This window comes from Vicugna pacos, unplaced genomic scaffold, assembly GCF_048564905.1.
Source record: "Vicugna pacos unplaced genomic scaffold, VicPac4 scaffold_20, whole genome shotgun sequence".
Lineage (NCBI taxonomy): Eukaryota > Metazoa > Chordata > Mammalia > Artiodactyla > Camelidae > Vicugna > Vicugna pacos.
In genome coordinates this window covers 76932312-76956287 of record NW_027328741.1, presented here as the reverse complement: position 1 = coordinate 76956287, position 23976 = coordinate 76932312, and the positions used below count along the sequence as shown (strand labels likewise).

At 43.8% G+C, this 23976-nt stretch overlaps 1 protein-coding gene and 1 long non-coding RNA gene across 6 annotated transcripts in view; one reads left to right on the top strand and one right to left on the bottom strand.

Moving 5' to 3' along the window:
- The window catches only part of LOC140694026 (trafficking protein particle complex subunit 9-like), a 68334-nt gene extending 54363 nt beyond the window's left edge, over positions 1–13971 (top strand). Inside the window, exons 2-3 of one of the 5 annotated variants that reach the window (XM_072957518.1) lie at positions 202–272; positions 13445–13971. In XM_072957518.1, coding sequence (XP_072813619.1) covers positions 225–272; positions 13445–13693 — 297 coding nt within the window. In that variant the 5' untranslated portion in view covers positions 202–224 and the 3' untranslated portion in view covers positions 13694–13971. The remainder of the gene's footprint in view (positions 1–201; positions 273–13444) is intronic. The other 4 variants (XR_012069768.1, XR_012069766.1, XR_012069763.1 and 1 more) reach the window with 4 other exon arrangements.
- The window catches only part of LOC140694031 (uncharacterized), a 540346-nt gene that overhangs the window by 281392 nt on the left and 234978 nt on the right, over positions 1–23976 (bottom strand). The window lies entirely within an intron of this gene.

Sequence of the window (23976 nt, the reverse complement as noted above, 5' to 3'; positions counted from 1 at the left end):
CTTTAGACAAGCACCTAGCTATCTAGGGCCAGTAATCTTCCTTTCTTATTCTGAGTCTGCTCAGAGGGCACCATTGTGAATGGCTGCAGGCCCGTCTTCACTGGGGGGTGGCGGCAGCCGCTGATGACTTGTTTTCAGCATTCTTTGTTTAGTGACATGGTTGCAATATTTTCATTCAATTTGTAGTGTTTTCATTCACAGAAAATTATGGTATTACCCTGATTATGGATAATCTGGAAGCTTGGAATGGAACCGAGATGGAATTACTGCAGGTAACTTCTACTTTAATAAGCCATGTGTAAACATGAACACGGAGGAAGCATACAAAAGGATTCAGTGGTGAATGGGAAGGGTTTCTGCACGTTACAGGAGAAGGCAAGGCAGAATTCTTCTTCTTTGTGGGCAGGTATGTGAGTCCAACTTTCCTTTCTGAAGTGCTTTCTGAGAACTGTTTATGGTAATGAACCAACATTGACAAACGGTGACACACATTACATTTAAGAGCTGGCTGGCTTCAACTTGGGTATTGGACAGGTGGAATTCATAGGCAGTGGTCAGGTGGATGGGACAGAGATGGAGCCCAGGCCTGGGCCCATATTCAGGTTGAAATCGCCATTTACTCACCATAGCGCCTTGGACTTGAATGTAACCTCTCTTAAACTGATGGTGAGTCTGTGAAATGGGCATGATAATATTCGTTACTTCCTGGGCTTGTTGTAAGTTCTGAAGATTATTATAGCACACATGAAGCACTTAACACACTGACACTTAGCAGTGTACACTTTGTTCGACCACCACGCTTGGTGTGTGTCAGAGCCTTAAAGGCAGCATGTGTCTGTTTAGGATGCACTGGTAGCCCCTTGGCTAGTTTGTGAATTTGGTGATTTCCTTTAATACTTGTAACTCTGTGTGCCATGGGCAGTTATTTTTATGGACAGATGAGGAATCTCAGGGTAAAAAAGACTGTGTAATTTGCCCAAAGTCAGACCATAATTTTGTGTGCAGGGGCCTCGGTTCAGCATGGGCTCCTGGGCCTTCTGCTCTCTCCGTTCAGCACCAGAGCCAGATGTGGGCTCGGCTGATTCCCAGCCCAGAATATCCGGCAGGCCACAAGACACACCTGGTCCTGTGCTGCTTGAGCAAAATCTCCGGAGTAGAGGCAGTTACAAAAGGGATAAACATAAAAACAGACGACAGCAAATTGTGATCAGCTCTGAGAAGGAAAGGAACACGTCTGGCCGTGCAGAGCTGGGAGCTTTCCCGTCGGGGCTGTTCTGGGGGCGCTCATCTCAGCTAAACAAGCTGTGCTGCTGCACCAAGGCAGGAAGGCAGGGCGCGTGTGGCCAGGTAGACAGGGCCTCGTTGATCGTACTCATTCCCTATTAAGTGGCAGGTGTCACAGGCACTTAACTAATAAACAGATGTTGGCCAGAATCATCACGCATTTTGCTTCGTAGTTTTATTGGAGCCAACTTTGAGAGGAGGTCATTGAAGCTGGGGAGTTTGCTGCATGCCCGTGATTACCATGGAAATACCCCCACTGGTCTTTCAACCTAGACTGGTGTGGCTGTCATGTCCCAGCCCTGTGAATGGCATCGTGCAGCTTCTCCCAAGTGGCCCAAATGACTGACATTGATATGCTTAATTCGTAGGAAATGGTATGTGGCAATAAGAGAAAAAGGTAGTAAGAAATTGGAAAACTAGAAAATAACCAATTCTTCCCCTGCTGGGGGACCGTACCCTGTGTCTCTCACCCCACTCACTGCCTGTCACCTCCTCCCTGCCGACTCCGTGTTCAGAAGCCACTCTGAGCCTTTGAAGAACATTTTGCCTCATGACACTGTTGACTAGGACCTGCGACCTCTCTGTCCCTGGTTAACTCTCTCTTCAAAGCCATTTAAATTTCTTGCAGGCTCCTCCACTCAAATGTAAGAATAGCCCCTTTAAACTTCTTGATGCAGCTCCTTAATGAAGATCTTGGGAAGGAAACCTAGCCAAAACCTGGGAGGTATTCACAGAGTGAATGTAACCTGAGCATTTTTTGACGTTCAGAATCAGAGCGGTGGGAGACACAGGAAGGCCTTTTTAAGTTAGAAAGTGGAAAGAGAAAGGACTCAGGATGTTTGAGACTGAAACATCTTGGTCCCAGCCAGCAAGGCACCTGCGTTCAGGATGGTGTGTGGGGAGTGCAGAGTTCTCAAAAAGAAAGAAGTGGTGGGATGGCAGGGAGGACATTTAGGTACTTAACTGGGGAAGGAAAAAGTTGGCTGAACAATTCATGGTTGAACAAGAGGATTGTGACATGATGTGCTTGTATTTTGGAGAGAAGGGTTTTGTGGAGCCAGGCCTAAGGAGAAATCTCTCTGACTGGGGAGTCAGCACAACAAAAAAACACAGAGAACCAGGCAGACCCCATGGCCCCTGATGGGGGAGAGGCTGCCCACCAATTGGAGACCTGGAGGCTGCTTCTGTCCCTTAGCTGGGGTCTCAGACCTCACTTCACATCCCAGTCCTGTTGATACAAGAAAAAATATGTGGGGCATGAGAAGGGCTGTGTCCCAGGCTTCCGTTGAGCCCCTGGGATGTGCCCCACCAGATTTTGTTCCTTGGCTTCATGCAGTAAAGAATTCAAGAACAAGCCAGTGTTGAGTAAAGGTAGATTTATTCAGAGAGATACATTGACAGGCATGAGAAACGTCACGAAGTATGGGGGTTTGATGCTCAGATTAAAAGTAGGCACACACTCCACAGAAATAGTGTGGGCCTTCTCTGAAGAGGTAGAGAGAGGGGTTCCTGGGATGTGGCTCTGTGTTGCTCCTTTTCTTGGGCTTCGTGGTTTCATATGCTAATAAGTAGAAGGACCAGCCTTAGGGCAAGGGGCTGGGATTCCAGGGAGTTGGCCATTTTCCACCCTTTGACCTTTTGTGGCTAGCCTTGTGACTGCCATGGTGCCTGGGGCCGTGTTATTCACCATGTTACTATTACAATGGGTGTATAATGAAGCTCAGGATCTACTAGAAGTTAAATCTCTTCATCCTGAGCCTCAAGACCTATTGGGGGTTGAATTCTTCACCATTTTGATGTTAATTGCTGTGGTCTTTCTTGAATGGCTTGCTCTGCCCCCTTCCATCCTGTCTCACTGTGATGACACAGAGAGAGCAAAGGCCGGACCCTGCGTGTGTTCCTGCATTTAACAGCGGGAGATGTGGGGTGGGCTGAGGATGACTCTGAGTGGTGAGAAATATGTTTCAGATTTTCCCACATGAGACATGGGGACCTGCCAGCAGCCATCGCAGATTTATCTCACGGGCATTATCGCTTGTGTTGTTACGGAAACAACAGGCCAGCCAAGAAATAAGCAGCACTCAGAGGGTGGGAGTACTGAGATTTATTATGCCAGCGGGCTCAGAGGGGCTTCTGTTCCCAAGCCCTGAGCACATCCAAGACGTGCACATGAGGTTTTATAGGGTTAATTACAAGTATGGGGCTTTTAGCCAATAAGGCTCAAACAACAAAAAGCAAGGAATCAGTACACTGAAGCTTATCAATTTGGAACAGATCCCGTTACTGACAATTGTTGACCTTGGATTTACGAGTTAGCTTGTTAGCCCAGTAAACTGACACTGAACTTCAGATTTACGAGTTAGCCCAGCAAAACTTAGATCAGTAAACCGACACTTATCACACTTAGATTTGTGACTTAGCTTGTTAGCCCAGCTGGGGTTTTTGTTCACAGTGTCACTCATCTTTTCTATTTTCCTTTTATTTTTAAAGTATTTAATCCAAATTTAATATCAGGATTTTTTTGGAAAGAAATTTCTCTTTCTTTTCTTTGGGGCTCTTTTGGGGGGTAGGTAATTAGGTATATTTATCTGTTAGTGGAGGCCCTGGGGCTTGAACCCAGGACCCTGTGCACACTAAGCACACGCTCTACCACCTGCCCCATCATCTTTTTCTTTTTGCTTTAGCTGCCAAGAATCTTACAGCTGAATTTCTAGTCGGCCTTTAACACTTGCCCTGACTTCATGGAATCCATTTTTATGAGTTTACCTCCCCCTGGTTTCATTTAAGTATTGAATCTCCATTTTCTCTTCACTCTCAGTTTTGCCTTTTTGTTGTTATGGTTGTTAAGCTGTGTTTAAAAAATTGTTTAATTTCTCTTTTAGCAGGAGGCTGAAGTAAATAAATATGTAAACAAACATCACACTTAAATGCTTTTATATATTCTAAGCTGTTTAGTAGTTAATTAAAAACCAAATTGAATATTAAAGGGATAACATTTTTAAATTATTTTTTAATTTTTTATAAAGACATAGCTGATTTAAAATATATGTTTCAGGTGTACAATAGATGCTCCATTTATAGTTACTCTAAAACATTGTCTGTATTCCCTGTGTTGTAAGATACATCCCTCTAGAGTGTTTACATTACATGTTGCAGTTTGTATAAGAAAGTTGGGTAACGCAGAGTCTGGGACGTGGCTGTGGCTGACCCAGGTTCACGCAAACCCTGCCTGTCAAAGCTCAGGCTTTCACTCCTGTCTGCAGGGGAGCGAGTGGAGGCAGCTCTCATCAGCGCTGGCACCACACTCTGAGTGGCAGTGACAGCAGTGACTGTGTGTGGACGTGAAAATTGTTGTTCCAAGAGTTTTACATGCTTTTCTGCATTTAATAATTAAAGCCCTCCTGTGAGGAAGGGTTTTAAGTTTTTAATGAATAATACATTTTATTTTGATATTGATAGACTTCAAAACTCCGGAAAATTTACAGGAGTAGTACAATAAATGCTTAGATACAGTTCACCCTAAAGGGCACTATTTGCCCTTTTGTGACGGGCTTATTTTAGCATAAATTTTCAAAGTTCATTCATATTGTAGCCTGAATCAGTACATTATTCTTTTTGTTTGATAATATCCTTTTCCTTTTTTTTTCGTTTTTGTTCTATTTAAAAATATTTTCATTGAAGTCTAGTCAGTTTATAGTGTTGCGTCAGTTTCTTGTGTACAGCACAAAACTTCAGTTAAATAGGAACATACCTGCATTCATTTTCATATTCTTTTTAAACATAAGTTACTATAAGTTATTAAATATATTCTCCTGTGCTATACAGTATATACTTGCTGTTTATTGTATACATACTCAGCATCTGCAAATCTTGAACTCCCAATTTATTCATTCCACACCCTCTCCCCTCTGGTAACCATAGTTTGGTTTCTATGTCTCTGTGTCTGTTTCTGTTCTGTAGATAAGTTTATCTTTTTGTTCCTTTTTTTTGTTTTTTTTTTTTTTTGTTTTAGATTCCACATGTGAGCGATCTCATATGGTATTTTTCTTTCTCTTTCTGGCTTATTTCACTTAGAATGTCATTCTCCTGGTCCATTCATATTGCTGCAAATGGCATTATTTTATTATTATTTTATTGCTGAATAGTAGTCTATTGGACATATATACTACAACCTCTTTATCCAGTCATCTGTCAGTGGACATTTAGGTTGTTTCCATGTCTTGATATTGTAAATAATGCTGCTGTGAACATTGGGGTGAAAGTGTCTTTTTGAATTACGTTTCCTTACGGATATATGCCCTGGAGTGGGATTGCTGTGTCATCTGGGCCCCCAAGGTTTTGTCTTTTGAGGAACCTCTATACAGTTTTCCACAATGGCTCCACCAAACTGCATTCCCACCACAGTGTAGGAGTGTTCCCAATTCTCCACAGCCTCTCCAGCATTTAGTGTCTATGAACTTCTGAATGGTGGCTATTCTGACTGGTGAAAGGTGATACTTGTTTGCAGTTTTGATTTGCATTTCTCTGATAATGATATTGAGCATTTTTTCATGTGCCTATTGGCCATTTGTATGTCTTCATTGGAGAAATGTTTCTTTAGGTCTTCTGCCCATTTTTGGATTGAATTGTTTGTTTTTCTTTTTTATCAAGTGTAAAAGCTGTTTACATATTCTGGGAATTAAGCCCTTGTCACTTTCATTTAATGCAACTATTTTCTCCCACTCCATAGGTTGTCTTTTTGCTTTAATTTTTGTTTTCTTTTCTGTGCAAAAGCTTGTAAGTTTAATTAGAACCCACTTGTATATTTTTGCTTGTATTTCTATTGCTTGAGTAGACTGCTCTTGGAAAATATTGTTGAGATATATGTCAGATGTTTTGCCTATGTCTTCTTCTAAGAGGTTTATAGTGTCTTGTCTACAATTTTAAGTCTTTAAGCCATTTTGAATTCATTTTTTTGTATGTTGTGAGGGGGTAGTCTAACTTCATTGATTTACATGCAGCCGTGCAGTTTTCCCTGCACCATTTGCTGAAGAGGCTGTCTTTGCTCCATTGTATGTTCTCACCTCCTTTGTCAAAGATTCAATTACCAAAAGTTTGTGGGACTATTCTTGGTAATTTTGTTTATCCATTCATTGATGGATGGATATTTTTAGTGACTTTTAGCTACTCTGAATGATACTGCTATGAATATTGATGTGCAAGTTTTTGTGAGAATACATTTCCATTCTGTTGGCTGTACAGTTGGCCCACCATATCTGTAGTTTCCACTTCATGGATCCAGATGGCTGATTGCAAAGGGACTTGATCATCCTTGGATTATGGTATCCAGGGTGGGGGGTTCCTGAAACCAACCCCCCGAGGACACTGAAGGATGACTCTACATGTAGGAGTGGAATTGCTCAGCCACATAACTCTAACCTTTTGAGGAAACATCGGGCTCTTCCAAAGAAGCTGCACCATTGCCCCTTTCCAACGGCAGCATATTGAGGGTATCCATTTCTCTGCCTCCTGACTGACACTTGTTATTGTCCATGTTTTGATTATAACCATCCTAGTGAGTTTAAAATGAGATCTCATTTTGATTTTGATTTCGCTAGTGATGCTGACCATCTTTTCAGATGCTTATTGGCCAATTGTGTATCTATTTAAATCCTTGGCAAATTAAAAAATTGGGTCGATTTTCTTTGTATTGTTCAGTTGTAAGCATTTGTTTTATGTCCTGGATACTAGTCTCTTATTAGATATATGCTTTGCAAGATTTTTCTCCTATTCTGCAGATTGTCATTTCACTTTAATTTTTTTAAACATTAAAACAATTTCTTTCTAGGGGAGGTAATTAGATTTATTCATTTTGTTTTTCTTCCTTAGCACGCACTCTATCATTTGAGCTACCCCTTTCCCCTTTCATTTCACACTCTTGATGTTGTCCTTTGTAACAAATGATTTTAATTTGATGAAGTCCATTTTATCTATTTTGTTTTATCACTTGTGCTCTTGGTATTGTATCTAGGAAGCCATAGCCTATCCTATGACCACAAAGATTCATACTATGTCTTCTTTTAGAAAGTTCATATATTTAGTTTTTACGTTTCTGTCTGTGATCCATTTTGAATTAATATTTGTTATATAAAATACGGGGTCCAGATTCCAGATTCATTCTTTTGCCTTCAGATACCCAGGTGTCTCTGCTCCATTTGTTGGATAGACTATACTTTCAATGGAGTGTTGTTGGCACATTTCTGGAAAACTGACTGTAAATGTAAGTTTCCCCCCAGGATTTTTTATTGTGTCTCATAGATTTCTGCATCCAAACTTATGACAGAAGCATAATGACTTGAGTGCTATAGATTTGCTGTAACCTTTGAGTGAGTCCTCCAAATTTGCTCTTCTTTTTCAAGATTGTTTTGGCTGACCTGGGTCCCTTGCTTTCAATATGAATTTTGGGATCAGTTTTTCAATTTTTGCAAAGAAGTCAGCTGGAATTTTGATAGGGATTCCATTAAATATGTAGATTACTTTGGGAAGTCTTAACATTTTTAACAATATTTTCTACCATTGCATGATCATGGGATGCCTTCCATATATGAAGATATTTTAAATTTTTTTTGGTGATACTTCAAAATATTCAATGTACAAATCTTGTAAACTTTTGTTAAATGTATCTCTCATTTTATTTTTTATGCAGTTGTAAATGGAACGGCTTAGCTTCATAAGGGTGGGACTATATATATCAATTTATTTATTTCTAGGATTCCTACATAGCAAATACACTAGGTTTATATTTGCTACATTGATCTATCCACAATTCTTCCCACCCCCGTGTCATAAGAAACCAAGACCCAGCTTAAGCCATCTGAACACCTATGTGCAAGTGAGAAATGAGACCTTTGGGTGGGGTTTGTGTAGATGATACTGAGATCTTATTCAGGATGGCTTCATCTTAATTTCTTTTAAACAATCCTTTCAGAGTACATAGTCAGATACATTAGGAAAATGCTGTTTTGATGTGCGGAGGAGCTAAGACTATAATTTTCAAGTAATTTCTAGTGAGAGTGTTGTACTTGAAACATAATTTGCATCAATCTTTGAAGATTTATGTTTCAGGAGCTTTGAGTAAATAATACCTGTCTTTATTCAATAACTACAACTAAATGCTCAAGCAACATGTAAGAGTTTGAGCAAACTGCTCCCGCCCCGTAGTGCTGGTTGGTTGCAGCTGTAACTGGAGTCAGCGCTTACCTCGCCCAGTACACTTGTGCTGATCTGCTCAAAACAGTTCGTCCAACAGTTTGTCGGTAGTCTTTTAGACAAAGCCATAAAGCATTGATTTAAGGTTGCTGGAATGTAATCTATTCTTATTAATATTAAGTAAGCACATATTGAGTACTTACTGTATGTTGGGAATTGTCCCTCAGCCTCACATGAATATTACTTCTAATAAAACCTCTCATATTTCCCTGTTATTTGCACTTTACAGATAAGGAGACTGAGGATTAGGTCTTCTCTCTTTTGGGGGGAGCTCATTATCAATGATGGGAAGTTGTAAGGAAAAAGATATTGATTCATCCAGAGAAAATATTTTTCTGAGATTCAGTATTGAAGAAGGTAACCACTGAAGAGGGTGATCATTGTTTGAGTGAGACGAGCCCCGGGTTGTACGGAGTCAGCATCCCTGTCCTGGACGCTGCACGTGTAGAGCTGCGTGGTGGGTGAGGTGGCGCGGCCGCGCAGGGAAAGCGGATGCCGGGCCGTTGGGCTGTGCTCAGGCCCGGTGGGGCTTTCTCCTAAGAGCAGTGGACCGTCATTGACAGATTTTAAGTAGGCTAGTGCGATGCTCTCGTAGATCACTTTTGTCTTGTAGAATGCTTAGAAACATTTTGAAGGCTCGGCAGGAGGTGATGTGATGAGTCAGAGTAGGGTGGCTGCGAGGTGTAGCAGTGTTCAATTTTCAAGTGATTTTCAGTCCCAGGTTTGTGGCTCAGTAGCCGTGTCACTTTGGATGACACACCCAAGGAAGTGAAACAATTTATCTAATCAATAGAAGCAGTGATGTACCGAACTCCCAGGACTGCTGTGTAGATCCAGTGAGATAACGTGTGCACAGTGTGCAGCATGGTCCCCAGCACAGAGTCAGTGCTGAGGGAGTGCCAGTGAGTACCTGGTAGGACAGGTGTGGGTGGTGGATCTCGTTGACTGAGGAAATTTGCCCCTGAAGGAGGGGTCTTGTCACATCTGTGAGTGATTGGCCTGAGCTGGGAGAGGCAGGGAGACCTTGCCCCCGACCAAGGGCCCTGGGCAGGATGGCTATGGGAGGAACACCGTGAAGTTAGCTCTTTGCAGGTGGAGTTGGAGGTGCCCTTGAGACATCTAAGTGCAGTGTCACAATCACAGAAGTGGTCTGGTCCCGGGCTGTGCATTTTCCTGCTGAGATATTGATCTCTGAACGCGAAGACATACTTTACAGGACAAGTGAATAGTAGTATCATCTCTCATCAAAGCTCACATCTCTTTATTCATCACTCACTTTGCTAATTGGTTACTTACAGAACACACTTCACTGTCCTCCCCTGGGCTCAGGCTCCACAGAAAAGAGCTGGTGAGTCTCCCTCTTTTCCAGAAGAAGACACACTTAGCTGGTAGACATCTATACCTCGCCAGACTTAGAATTTTAGGTTGTTGATTTAATTCTATTTTCTGTTGGTCATCTCCTGACAGGAGAGACGTTTTACCTCATGGTCAGGTTTCAATTAGCTGTTACTGAGAATTGCTGGTCTGATCCATAGTGTATTTATTCTATTAACTTTGTAGAGTACTTATCATTTTTCTGTCTTTGCTCTTTAATTTTGTTTGCCCCTTCAATTTTCTATCTTATTTGGGACCTTATTTTATTTTTTTAATTAAAAAATGTCTATTAGCAGTTAACAAAACAAAAGCAAAGAAAAAATGCACATGATAGCTAAATTTAGAAAATATCTTGTGTGTTTTCTGTCTCAGCAATGGAGGGTTCTAGAAACTCGTGAAAAGCTTCATTACATAAGTTCCTTTAAATTCTGATTAAGAAATAAAACCTTCCTTCCTCATCTTTCAAGCTGCACAGCTAATTGTCAAGAAAGTGAGGGGAAATTCTCAGAAGCCAAGACAAACCAGAAAGCAGGGATTCTGGGAGATACGTGAGCCTTAGAAGCCCTGGGGTGCCGGTTGGCTCCTGAACTGAGTTTCAGTTGCCCTGGCAGGAGGGCAGGAGGTGAGCCTGTGGCCTCTCACACTGGGAGTTGGATGGCTGTTCTTATATAAGGCCAAGCACATCCTGAGAATCCTGCTTTATAAAAGGTTGAATTAGAAAGAAAAGAATAAAAGCATTCCTCAAGGCAAGGAAGTAAGGAAAGTAAAATTTTTTGGAAGCGGGAAAAAATAACATATCCAAAGTAAGGATTTAGTTTAAAGCTGTTCTGGCATGAGAGTGACCACAAACCCATGGCAGAAAATCACAGCTCCTCCCGGAAAGAAAAGGTGTGTTTTGAATGAATCAGTGGACAGCCATTCTGAAAAAGGCCTCCAGAGTCTTCTGGATCAAGATACTGGACTCAAACAGCTCCCTTCCATGGTCTCATTTAAATAACCAGAAAGGTTTAAAAGGAAAGAAGCCATAATCATAGATCTATTTATTGACATTACTTTATGCTAGGAATTCAAAGGTGACTATGGAGTTGTCTCCTCTTTTATGGACCTTACTTTCTATTTGACATAGTTGGGGAACTTGGTGGAGGGTGGTGTTAGTATGTTGCAATTAACCAGGAGAGGAGTTTAAGAAAGCAGTGAAGGGTTGGTGACATTTTTCGCTGAGGACAGTCCTGTTCAGTTGGCTTGTAATTACAGGCTCGTTGAGTTGTCACTGGAGGGAATTAATCTTAAGGAATTTGGACTTAACTCAGGCCTCTTCAGAATGGACAAGTGAACCTGGAGAAAGACAGTCAAATCTGTGCAGACATTGAAGTTCACTTCAACATGTGGTATCCATGAGCCAAAGATAGGACTAGTAGGCAGCACTTCTTGAGGACAGAGGAGTGGTTTTTAAGGTTCTTCAAGAATGAATCCCAAGGTACCGGGATGGCCAGGTGTCAAACTGTGACTTTGCTCTTTGGACGGTGTATCCACCAAGGGTATTGGCCGTTTATAAGTTTCCATTTCTCCTTAATACATGTCAGGTTATGAGGACGTGGGCATAAACGTTTCACACCTTGTCAAGGTGACTTTGGGTACCTGCCTAGAATCATGGGCACAGTTGCGGCTGCGTCATACATCTTGCCGCACATCCCGCTCCCCGGCTCCGTGATCACGGCAGAGTGGTTCTTTATTGAGCTGTCCATCTCCTCTGTGACATCGTAACCAAACAAAAGATTGGAGAGTATTAGCTTGGCTTTTTTCTTTTCTAACATTCCCTTCAAATTATGATGACTGATAGTGGACCCAGTTACGTTTGCAGATGATTTACAAGTAGGGCTGTCAGTACAAACCTTGTAATCCCCGCTGTGTGATCTAGAGAAGAAAGTTACACTCTTTCCAAATTGTTTTGATGCACTTATGTGGGAAAATGATGTATGTTTGAATATGTATTTCCTTTCTTAATCATCATGGCTAGAGATGAATATTTGTAGACATGGAATGAGTACTCTGTATTTGAACTGTATGGTCCCCTAAATTCTCCCCAGCTTTTTAAAGTCATCACTGGAGTGCTACCTCCAGAGTGCCGCAAAGCATCCAACACTGCCTGCTCTTCGGACACTGTAAGTTTCCAAGTTGGAGAAGGCTGCTGGCTGGTGAGGCATTCTCTCGCACATCTCTGGTTGGGTGATGTGAGCTGAGAACACAAGAATTGGCAGACAGTAACTAACCACGATCACGTCCATTTCTGGAACACTCATGGAGGATTTTACACCTATGCTAGTGGAATACGTTATTTCATTTAGTTTTCCCAAAAATCATAATTAGATTTTATCACCTGTATTAAAAAGGAAACTGTCAAAGCGAGTGACGTGCAGACTTTGGACTGGAACACGGGTCTTTCTGATCCCTGTCTCTGTTCCCTCCCCGGCCTATCCTTGCAAATGACCAGGAGACTCTTCCTCAGTCTTGAGTTTCCCTCTGATGTTACCGCTCTCTTTGTTTCTAAGAGAGGAAAACAAGTCTAAACTTACTTTCCAGTTGGAAATGGAATGGAGAGTTAATGTTGGAAGCCGGGAGAATCTGTCCTGTGATGAAGTGGTCTCCGAGCCACTTCCACTGGGATGTCACATCACTGTCTGGGCCCCTTGCTCAGCCTGTGCACAGGTGACAGAGCAGTTGTGCTGAGCAGTCCTCCCGGACAGGGCAGTGGGTTGGAAATGAGTTTGGGGATATGGTTTCATTACACAAGTTCCTGAGGGCCTTGACCTGGCACTTCGAGTGGGAGCATTCCCTGTCCCACAGACTGTGCTCTGGGCCCGTGCAGACCTGACGTGGCCTCAGCCTGAGTCTCAGGGCCCGTGGTGATGAGGAGCATTTTAGCCCAGGGTCTGCCGGAGGCTCTGAGACTACTGGGCTGTGGGACTTTGTCCAGGATGATAATAATTCCTCCCCGAGTTTCAGATTTCCTTGCCTGTGAGCCGGGGTAGTAGTTGTTTCTGAGATGATTGTAATGATTCAGTAATGGGCGCAGCGTGTGCTGACAGGTAGCTGGGTGCTTTAGGAGCAGAAGTCGCAGTCACTCTGTCAGCCTCTCCCTGTGCGCTCTGTGCTTTGAGAAGTTGTGTGTTTGGTGAAAGTCCCGCCCAGACCCTAGGGTCTAGATGAACTGTTGTTCCTTTACTTTCCCTTCCTCTTCCTCTTTCCCTTCTCTGTGTCCCATGTTTAGGTAGCAGATTCCTCTATTTCAGGGAATACGGGCTTTTCTAGTAAAGGGACAGGTGGAATGCGGAGAGGTGGGGCCCAGAGGGGGTCTGGAGTGTCTGCACAGTGCTGCTTCCCTGCGTTTCTGCATCCGGTCCCATCAGTGCACTAAGTCAGCCTTCCTCTTCCTTCCTGTGTCATCGGGTCTCTGTTTTAAGGGAAAACCATTTTTATGGGTCTTTTTTCACTTACGTGTTTCATTCAGATGCTTGTTGCTTTTCTCCCTGTGCTTCAGCGTTCTGAGGAGAAAATTCAGCCGTGCAGCATCCTCTCCGAGCTCTACGAGTTGATCGGCTTCCACTGCAAGTCCACCTTCTTCAAGCGGGTGGCCCCCGTGCGGCACGCGGCCCCCGGCATCCCGGAGCCTGGCGGGAAGGCCTGCTCCCGACTCCTCCTGCAGACGCTTCCTGGCTACAGTCTGTCACTGGACTTGCAGGACTTCAGCAAATGTGTTGGAACTAAAACATTGCTTCAGCCCCATTAACCATGCCTGGTTTGGGCCCTGCTGTCCTGCCTCATCAGGGTGAATCTTGATTCATTTAGAACAGGGCTCAGCAGACTTTTCCTTTCAAGGGCTTGGGGGTAAATATTTCAGGGTCTGAAAACCTCCTGATCTCTGGTGCAGCTGCTCAGCTCTACTGTTTAGATGCCAGAACAGCCAGATAGTCCACACACCCATAGAGCTTTATTAACAGCGGTGGCTGGGGCTGGATTGGGTGTATGAACTGCAGTTTGCCCCCACAGCCTCCTCAATATTGACACCTGCACCAGAGTGTACATTTGTGACAATGGGTGAACCTACACTGACATGTCATCATCACCCATAGCCCATAGTTGACACTAGGATTTACACATTGTGTTGTGCACTCTGTGGGTTTGGACAGATGTACAATGACATGTATCCACCATCACAGCATCATACAGAGTCGTCTGTCTTAGTGACCTTAAAATGCTCCGTGCTGCACCTCATTCATTGCTCTTTCCCCTCTAGCCTCTGGCAGCCACTGATCTTTCAGTCTCTGTGTTTTTCCCTTTCCCAGAACACCATACAGTTGGAATCAGACAGTTGCTGAAACTTCCCAGATTGGCTTCTTTCACTTGGTAATATGCATTTAAGGTTCCTCCATGTCTTTCCATTCCTTGATAACTCATTTCATTTTAGCACCAAATAATAGTCCATTTTCTGGCGGGACCACAGTTTATTTATCCATTCACCTACTGAAGAAGAGCTTAGTTGCTTCTGAATCCTGTTGAGTATGAATAAAGCTGCTATTAACATCTGTATGCAGATTTGTGTGTGAACATAAGTTTCCATTTCATCGAGTAAACACCAAGGAGCACAGTTGACGGATCATATGTTAGAATTACGTCTAGCTCTGTAAAAAATTGCCAGACCGTCTTCCAAAGTACCTGGGCCATTTTTCATTCCTACCAACAATGCATTATAATTTCTGATGCTCCACATCCTCACCAGCATTCGGTGCTATCAGTGTTCTGCATTTTGGCAGTTCTGACAGGTGTGCAGTGGTATCTCGCTGTTTCAGTCTGCATCCCCTTGATGACAGGTGCTGTGGAGCATCTTTCCAAAGGTTTTTTGGCATCCAGATTTCTTCTTTGATGAGGTGTGTGTTCAGGCATTTTGCTCAATTTTTAATCAGGTTATTCATCCTTCTTGTTGAGTGTAAAGAAATTTTGTTATATTCTGGATTTCAGCCCTTTATCAGTGTGTCCCTGCCCTTCACCTTCAGTGCCAGAGTTGTCCTTTGGGTCTCAGTGGAGTGTCAGATCTTCAAAGAGATTCCCTGTCTTCCCTCAGCCTAAATACTGTCCTTGTATTTTTCACTTTCATTGACTCATTTTGTTCTTTTTAAATAGCATTTCCCATAATTTGTAAGTATATTAAAGAGAAAAGGGCAATGATTGAACATCGCCTGCCCCACCAGGCTGTGTGCCCTGTGAGAGCAGAGGCCCTGTCCCCACTCACCGTTTCCCATGACAGCACATGGCACATGTCCATGTAAAAGTGTGTAACGTGGGGCCAAACCTGATGAGCAGCTATGACGACATGTAATGTCTACCATTTATTGAGTAGACTTTGTTTCTGATCTTAATTATTAAATCATATGAATGAAATTTGGTTGTTTTGAAAAATAAAACAACAAAGCACACCTCAATGTGATTGGTAATTTCTACTTAGATTTTTGACCCAGGAGGGGATGTTCACCATCATTTTGTGGAGGAGGTTGGGAAGGTAAAGTAAGAGAGTGAGATCAAATAAAGTAAAAATGATAACAGTCAGTTGGCTTTATTTTCACAGAAATAAAAGTTATTTTAAAACCTATCTCAGCTGTTCTGTTGTTTTAAACATTTCTCATAGAATTAAATGGAAGCCCACTAAACCCTGAAAGGGAAACTGTGTGCTCAGGTCCTGAAAATTGTTTATGTCTATTTCTTGAGATACAAATTTCCCTGCTGGTTACAGAAATTCGAGGCGGGAACACAACAGTGCACTGCATGTGTCTGCCGGCTTCACGGGCTGCTCAGTGTCAATTTCATTTTCTTGGGTTGCAGTTTAGGACGGATTTCCATGAGAAATATTGCTCAGCCTTTTCCTGAATGAAGGATTCAATTTTCCACAGGAAATATTATGAAAGAGAGTGACAAGGCAAAAGGGTTTCCCATAAAGGAATAGTTGATGTAATAAAATCTCACTATGGAGAATATTTTTAATAAAAGCCAGTTGAAAATTTTATCACTAGGTCAAATGGCACAAAACCGTCTGAAGAAAAAAGATTCAAATTTTATAGAAGAAGTGGTTTGTATCAAGTAGAAATTATGATTTCTACACTATATGTTGTAAGAACTTATAATCAGTCTTATCATAATTGCCGGTGATAGGAAGTGGATCATTATTTATTTATTAAAAAAAAATCCACAAGGTACTATTTGCCCCATTCTTGATGCGGCAGTCCTGTGGTTAGTTAAGTTGGGACATTTAGGAAAATTAGCTAGGTTTTCCGGACATTGATTTCAGCCACTTTATCTTTACTACTATCTCTTCTTTTGTGTCGGTATATGGTCCATACATATATATGGGGAGGAATAATTTCCAACTCGGTTTTACAGTGCAAACCGCAGGAATTTCAACCCGGCACTACGAAACAGACTGAGAAACCAGAGTAAGGGTTTCTCCTGCGACCCGTTCCTTGGTGCTGGATGAACGAACGTCTCTACACATGCTCAGTTCTGAGAGATAACTGTGTGTGAAAGCCGTCCTTCACCTAGCTTGAAGGGAACACAAAGTTTCTTTTCAGTTGCCAACGCCATTCCATACATACATATGGGGAGGTACAAGCTCCAACTCGGTTTTACAGTGAAAACGGCAGGCACTTCAAACCGGCACTAGGAAACAGACTGAGAAACCAGAGTAAGGGTTCCTCCTGCAACCCGTTCCCTTTCTGCTGGATGAACGAACGTCTCTACACATGCTCAGTTCTGAGAGATAAGTGTGTGTGAAAGCCGTCCTTCACTTAGGTTGACGGGAACACAAAGTTTCTTTTCAGTTGCCAACTCCACTCCATACATATATATGGGGAGGTACAAGCTCCAACGCGGTTTTACAGTGAAAACGGCAGGCACTTCAAACCGGCACTAGGAAACAGACTGAGAAACCAGAGTAAGGGTTTCTCCTGCAACCCGTTCCCTTTGTGCTGGATGAACGAACGTCTCTCCACATGCTCAGTTCTGAGAGATAAGTGTGTGTGAAAGCCGTTCTTCACCTAGCTTGAAGGGAACACAAAGTTTCTTTTCAGTTGCCAACTCCACTCCATACATATATATGGGGAGGTACAAGCTCCAACTCGGTTTTACAGTGAAAACGGCAGGCACTTCAAACCGGCACTAGGAAACAGACTGAGAAACCAGAGTCAGGGTTCCTCCTGCAACCCGTTCCCTTTGTGCTGGATGAACGAACTTCTTTCCACATGCTCAGTTCTGAGAGATAAGTGTGTGTGAAAGCCGTCCTTCACCTAGATTAAAGGGAACACAAAGTTTCTTTTCGGTTGCCAACTCCACTCCATACATATATATGGGGAGGTACAAGCCCCAACTCGGTTTTACAGTGAAAACGGCAGGCACTTCAAACTGGCACTAGGAAACAGACTGAGAAACCAGAGTAAGGGTTTCTCCTGCAACCCGTTCCCTTTGTGCTGGATGAACGAACGTCTCTCCACATACTCAGTTCGGAGAGTTAAATGTGTGTGAAAGCCGTCCTTCACCTAGCTTGAAGGGAACACAAAGTTTCTTTTCAGTTGCCAACTCCACTCCATACATATATATGGGGAGGTACAAGCTCCAAATCGGTTTTACAGTGAAAACGGCAGGCACTTCAAACCGGCACTAGGAAACAGACTGAGAAACCAGAGTAAGGGTTTCTCCTGCAACCCGTTCCCTTTGTGCTGGATGAACGAACGTCTCTCCACATGCTCAGTTCTGAGAGATAAGTGTGTGTGAAAGCCGTCCTTCACCTAGTTTGAAGGGAACACAAAGTTCCTTTTCAGTTGCCAACTCCACTCCATACATATATATGGGGAAGTACAAGCTCCAACTCGGTTTTACAGTGAAAACGGCAGGCACTTCAAACCGGCACTAGGAAACAGACTGAGAAACCAGAGTCAGGGTTTCTCCTGCAACCCGTTCCCTTTGTGCTGGATGAACGAACGTCTCTCCACATGCTCAGTTCTGAGAGATAAGTGTGTGTGAAAGCCGTCCTTCACCTAGCTTGAAGGGAACACAAAGTTTCTTTTCAGTTGCCAACTCCACTCCATACATATATATGGGGAGGTACAAGCTCCAACTCGGTTTTACACTGAAAACGGCAGGCACTTCAAACAGGCACTAGGAAACAGACTGAGAAACCAGAGTCAGGGTTTCTCCTGCAACCCGTTCCCTTTGTGCTGGATGAACGAACGTCTCTCCACATGCTCAGTTCTGAGAGATAAGTGTGTGTGAAAGCCGTCCTTCACCTAGCTTAAAGGGAACACAAAGTTTCTTTTCAGTTGCCAACTCCACTCCATACATATATATGGGGAGGTACAAGCTCCAACTCGGTTTTACACTGAAAACGGCAGGCACTTCAAACAGGCACTAGGAAACAGACTGAGAAACCAGAGTCAGGGTTTCTCCTGCAACCCGTTCCCTTTGTGCTGGATGAACGAACGTCTCTCCACATGCTCAGTTCTGAGAGATAAGTGTGTGTGAAAGCCGTCCTTCACCTAGCTTAAAGGGAACACAAAGTTTCTTTTCAGATGCCAACTCCAATCCATTCATATATATGGGGAGGTACAAACTCCAACTCGGTTTTACAGTGAAAACGGCAGGCACTTCAAACCGGCACAAGGAAACAGACTGAGAAACCAGAGTCAGGGTTTCTCCTGCAACCCGTTCCCTTTGTGCTGGATGAACGAACGTCTCTCCACATGCTCAGTTCTGAGAGATAAGTGTGTGTGAAAGCCGTCCTTCACCTAGCTTGAAGGGAACAGAAAGTTTCTTTTCAGTTGCCAACTCCACTTCATACATATATATGGGGAGGTACAAGCTCCAACTCGGTTTTACACTGAAAACGGCAGGCACTTCAAACCGGCACTAGGAAACAGACTGAGAAACCACAGTCAGGTTTTCTCCTGCAAACCGTTCCCTTTTTGCTGGATGAACGAACGTCTCTCCACATGCTCAGTTCTGAGAGATAAGTGTGTGTGAAAGCCGTCCTTCACCTAGCTTGAAGGGAACACAAAGATTCATTTCAGTTGCCAACTCCACTCCATACATATAAATGGGGAGGTACAAGCACTAACTCGGTTTTACACTGAAAACGGCAGGCACTTCAACCTGGCACTATGAAACAGACTGAGAAACCAGAGTCAGGGTTTCTCCTGCAACCCGTTCCCTTTGTGCTGGATGAACGAACGTCTCTCCACATGCTCAGTTCTGAGAGATATGTGTGTGTGAAAGCCGCTTTCACCTAGATTAAAGGGAACACAAAGTTTCTTTTCAGTTGCCAACTCCACTCCATACATATATATGGGGAGGTACAAGCTCCAACTCGGTTTTACAGTGAAAACGGCAGGCACTTCAAACCGGCACTAGGAAACAGACTGAGAACCCAGAGTCAGGGTTTCTCCTGCAACCCGTTCCCTTTGTGCTGGATGAACGAACGTCTCTCCACATGCTCAGTACTGAGAGAGATGTGTGTTTGAAAGCCGTCCTTCACCTAGCTTGAAGGGAACACAAAGTTTCTTTTCAGTTGTCAACTCCACTCCATACATATATATGGGGAGGTACAAGTTCCAACTGGGTTTTACACTGAAAATGGCAGGCACTTCAAACCGGCACTAGGAAACAGACTGAGAAACCAGAGTCAGGTTTTCTCCTGCAACCCGTTCCCTTTTTGCTGGATGAACGAACGTCTCTCCACATGCTCAGTTCTGAGAGATAAGTGTGTGTGAAAGCCGTCCTTCACCTAGCTTGAAGGGAACAGAAAGATTCTTTTCAGTTGCCAACTCCACTCCATACATATATATGGGGAGGTACAAGCTCCAACTCGGTTTTACACTGAAAACGGCAGGCACTTCAAAACGGCACTATGAAACAGACTGAGAAACCAGAGTCAGGGTTTCTCCTGCAACCCGTTCCCTTTGTGCTGGATGAACGAACCTCTCTCCACAAGCTCAGTTTTGAGAGATAAGTGTGTGTGAAAGCCGTCCTTCACCTAGCTTGAAGGGAACACAAAGTTTCTTTTCAGTTGCCAACTCCACTCCATACATATATATGGGGAGGTACAAGCTCCAACTCGGTTTTACACTGAAAACGGCAGGCACTTCAAACCGGCACTATGAAACAGACTGAGAAACCAGAGTCAGGGTTTCTCCTGCAACCCGTTCCCTTTGTGCTGGATGAACGATCGTCTCTCCACATGCTCAGTTCTGAGAGATTGTGTGTGAAAGCCGTCCTTCACCTAGCTTGAAGGGAACACAAAGTTTCTTTTCAGATGCCAACTCCAATCCATTCATATATATGGGAAGGTACAAACTCCAACTCGGTTTTACAGTGAAAACGGCAGGCACTTCAAACCGGCACTAGGAAACAGACTGAGAACCCAGAGTCAGGGTTTCTCCTGCAACCCGTTCCCTTTGTGCTGGATGAACGAACGTCTCTCCACATGCTCAGTTCTGAGAGATAAGTGTGTGTGAAAGCCGTCCTTCACCTAGATTGAAGGGAACACAAAGTTTCTTTTCAGTTGCCAACTCCACTCCATACATATATATGGGGAGGTACAAGCTCCAACTCGGTTTTACAGTGAAAACGGCAGGCACTTCAAACCGGCACTAGGAAACAGACTGAGAAACCAGAGTCAGGTTTTCTCCTGCAACCCGTTCCCTTTATGCTGGATGAACGAACGTCTCTCCACATGCTCAGTTCTGAGAGATAAGTGTGTGTGAAAGCCGTCCTTCACCTAGCTTGAAGGGAACAGAAAGATTCTTTTCAGTTGCCAACTCCACTCCATACATATATATGGGGAGGTACAAGCTCCAACTCGGTTTTACACTGAAAACGGCAGGCACTTCAAAACGGCACTATGAAACAGACTGAGAAACCAGAGTCAGGGTTTCTGCTGCAACCCGTTCCCTTTGTGCTGGATGAACGAACGTCTCTCCACATGCTCAGTTCTGAGAGATAAATTTGTGTGAAAGATATCCTTCACCTAGCTTGAAGGGAACACAAAGTTTCTTTTCAGTTGCCAACTCCACTCCATACATATATATGGGGAGGTAGAAGCTCCAACTCGGTTTTACAGTGAAAACGGCAGGCACTACAAACCGGCACTAGGAAACAGACTGAGAAACCAGAGTCAGGGTTTCTCCTGCAACACGTTCCCTTTGTGCTGGATGAACGAACGTCTCTCCTCATACTCAGTTCTGAGAGACAAGTGTGTGTGAAAGCCGTCCTTCACCTAGCTTGAAGGGAACACAAAGTTTCTTTTCAGTTGCCAACTCCACTCCATACATATATATGGGGAGGTACAAGCTCCAACTCGGTTTTACAGTGAAAACGGCAGGCACTTCAAACCGGCACTAGGAAACAGACTGAGATACCAGAGTAAGGGTTTCTCCTGCAACCCGTTCCCTTTGTGCTGAATGAAGGAACGTCTCTCCACATGCTCAGTTCTGAGAGATAAGTGTGTGTGAAAGCCGTCCTTCAACTAGCTTGAAGGGAACACAAAGTTTCTTTTCAGTTGCCAACTCCACTCCATACATATATATGGGGAGGTACAAGCCCCAACTCAGTTTTACAGTGAAAACGGCAGGCACTTCAAACCGGCACTAGGAAACATACTGAGAAACCCGAGTCAGTGTTTCTCCTGCAACCCGTTCCCTTTATGCTGGATGAAAGAACGTCTCTCCACATGCTCAGTTCTGAGAGATAAGTGTGTGTGAAAGCCGTCCTTCACCTAGCTTGAAGGGAACACAAAGTTTCTTTTCAGTTGCCAACTCCACTCCATACATATATATGGGGAGGTACAAGCTCCAACTCGGTTTTACAGTGAAAACGGCAGGCACTTCAAACAGGCACTAGGAAACAGACTGAGAACCCAGAGTCAGGGTTTCTCCTGCAACCCGTTGCATTTTTGCTGGATGAACGAACGTCTCTCCACATGCTCAGTTCTGAGATATAAGTGTGTGTGAAAGCCATCCTTCACCTAGCTTGAAGGGAACACAAAGTTTCTTTTCAGTTGCCAACTCCACTCCATACATATATATGGGGAGGTACAAGCTCCAACTCGGTTTTACAGTGAAAACGGCAGGCACTTCAAACCGGCACTAGGAAACAGACTGAGAAACCAGAGACAGGGTTTCTCCTGCAAACCGTTCCCTTTGTGCTGGATGAACGAACGTCTCTCCACATGCTCAGTACTGAGAGATAAGTGTGTGTGAAAGCCGTCCTTCACCTAGCTTGAAGGGAACACAAAGTTTCTTTTCAGTTACAAACTCCACTCTATACATATATATGGGGAGGTACAAGCTCCAACTCGGTTTAACACTGAAAACGGCAGGCACTTCAAACCGGCACTAGGAAACAGACTGAGAAACCAGAGTCAGGGTTTCTCCTGCAACCCGTTCCCTTTGTGCTGGATGAACGAACGTCTCTCCACATGCTCAGTTCTGAGAGATAAGTGTGTGTGAAAGCTGTCCTTCACCTAGCTTGAAGGGAACACAAAGTTTCTTTTCAGTTGCCAAATCCACTCCATACATATATATGGGGAGGTACAAGCTCCAACTCGGTTTTACAGTGAAAACGGCAGGCACTTCAAACCGGCACTAGGAAACAGACTGAGAAACCAGAGTCAGGGTTTCTCCTGCAACCCGTTCCCTTTGTGCTGGATGAACGAACGTCTCTCCACATGCTCATTTCTGAGAGATAAGTGTGTGTGAAAGCCGTCCTTCACCTAGCTTGAAGGGAACACAAAGTTCCTTTTCAGTTGCCAACTCCACTCCATACATATTTATGGGGAGGTACAAGCTCCAACTCGGTTTTACAGTGAAAACGGCAGGCACTTTAAACCGGCACAAGGAAACAGACTGAGAAAACAGAGTCAGGGTTTCTCCTGCAACCCGTTCCCTATGTGCTGGATGAACGAACGTCTCTCCACATGCTCAGTTCTGAGAGATAAGTGGGTGTGAAAGCCGCCCTTCAACTAGCTTGAAGGGAACACAAAGTTCCTTTTCATTTGCCAACTCCACACCATAAATATATATGGGGAGGTACAAGCTCCAACTCGGTTTTACAGTGAAAACGGCAGGCACTTCAAACCGGCACTAGGAAACAGACTGAGAAACCAGAGTAATGGTTTCTCCTGCAACCCGTTCCCTTTGTGCTGGATGAACGAACGTCTCTCCACATGCTTGTTCTGAGAGATAAGTGTGTGTGAAAGCCGTCCTTCACCTAGCTTGAAGGGAACACAAAGTTTCTTTTCAGTTGCAAACTCCACTACATACATATATTTGGGGAGGTACAAGCTCCAACTCGGTTTTACAGTGAAAACGGCAGGCACTTCAAAACGGCATTAGGAAACCAGAGTCAGGCTTTCTGCTGCAACCCGTTCCCTTTGGGCTGGATGAACGAAAGTCTCTCCACATGCTCAGTTCTGAGAGATAAGTGTGTGTGAAAACCGTCCTTCACCTAGCTTGAAGGGAACACAACGTTTCTTTTCAGTTGCCAACTCCACTCCATACATATATATGGGGAGGTACAAGCTCCAACTCGGTTTTACAGTGAAAACGGCAGGCACTTCAAACCGGCACTAGGAAGCAGACTGAGAAACCAGAGTCAGTGTTTCTCCTGCAACCCGTTCCCTTTGTGCTGGATGAACGAACGTCTCACCACATGCTCAGTTCTGAGAGATAAGTGTGTGTTAAAGCCGTCCTTCACCTAGCTTGAAGGGAACACAAAGTTTCTTTTCAGTTGCCAACTCCACTCCATACATATATATGGGGAGGTACAAGCTCCAACTCGGTTTTACAGTGAAAACGGCAGGCACTTCAAACCGGCACTAGGAAACAGACTGAGAAACCAGAGTAAGGGTTTCTCCTGCAAACCGTTCCCTTTGTGCTGGATGAACGAACGTCTCTCCACATGCTCAGTTCTGAGAGATAAGTGTGTGTGAAAGCCGTTCTTCACCTAGCATGAAGGGAACACAAAGTTTCTTTTCAG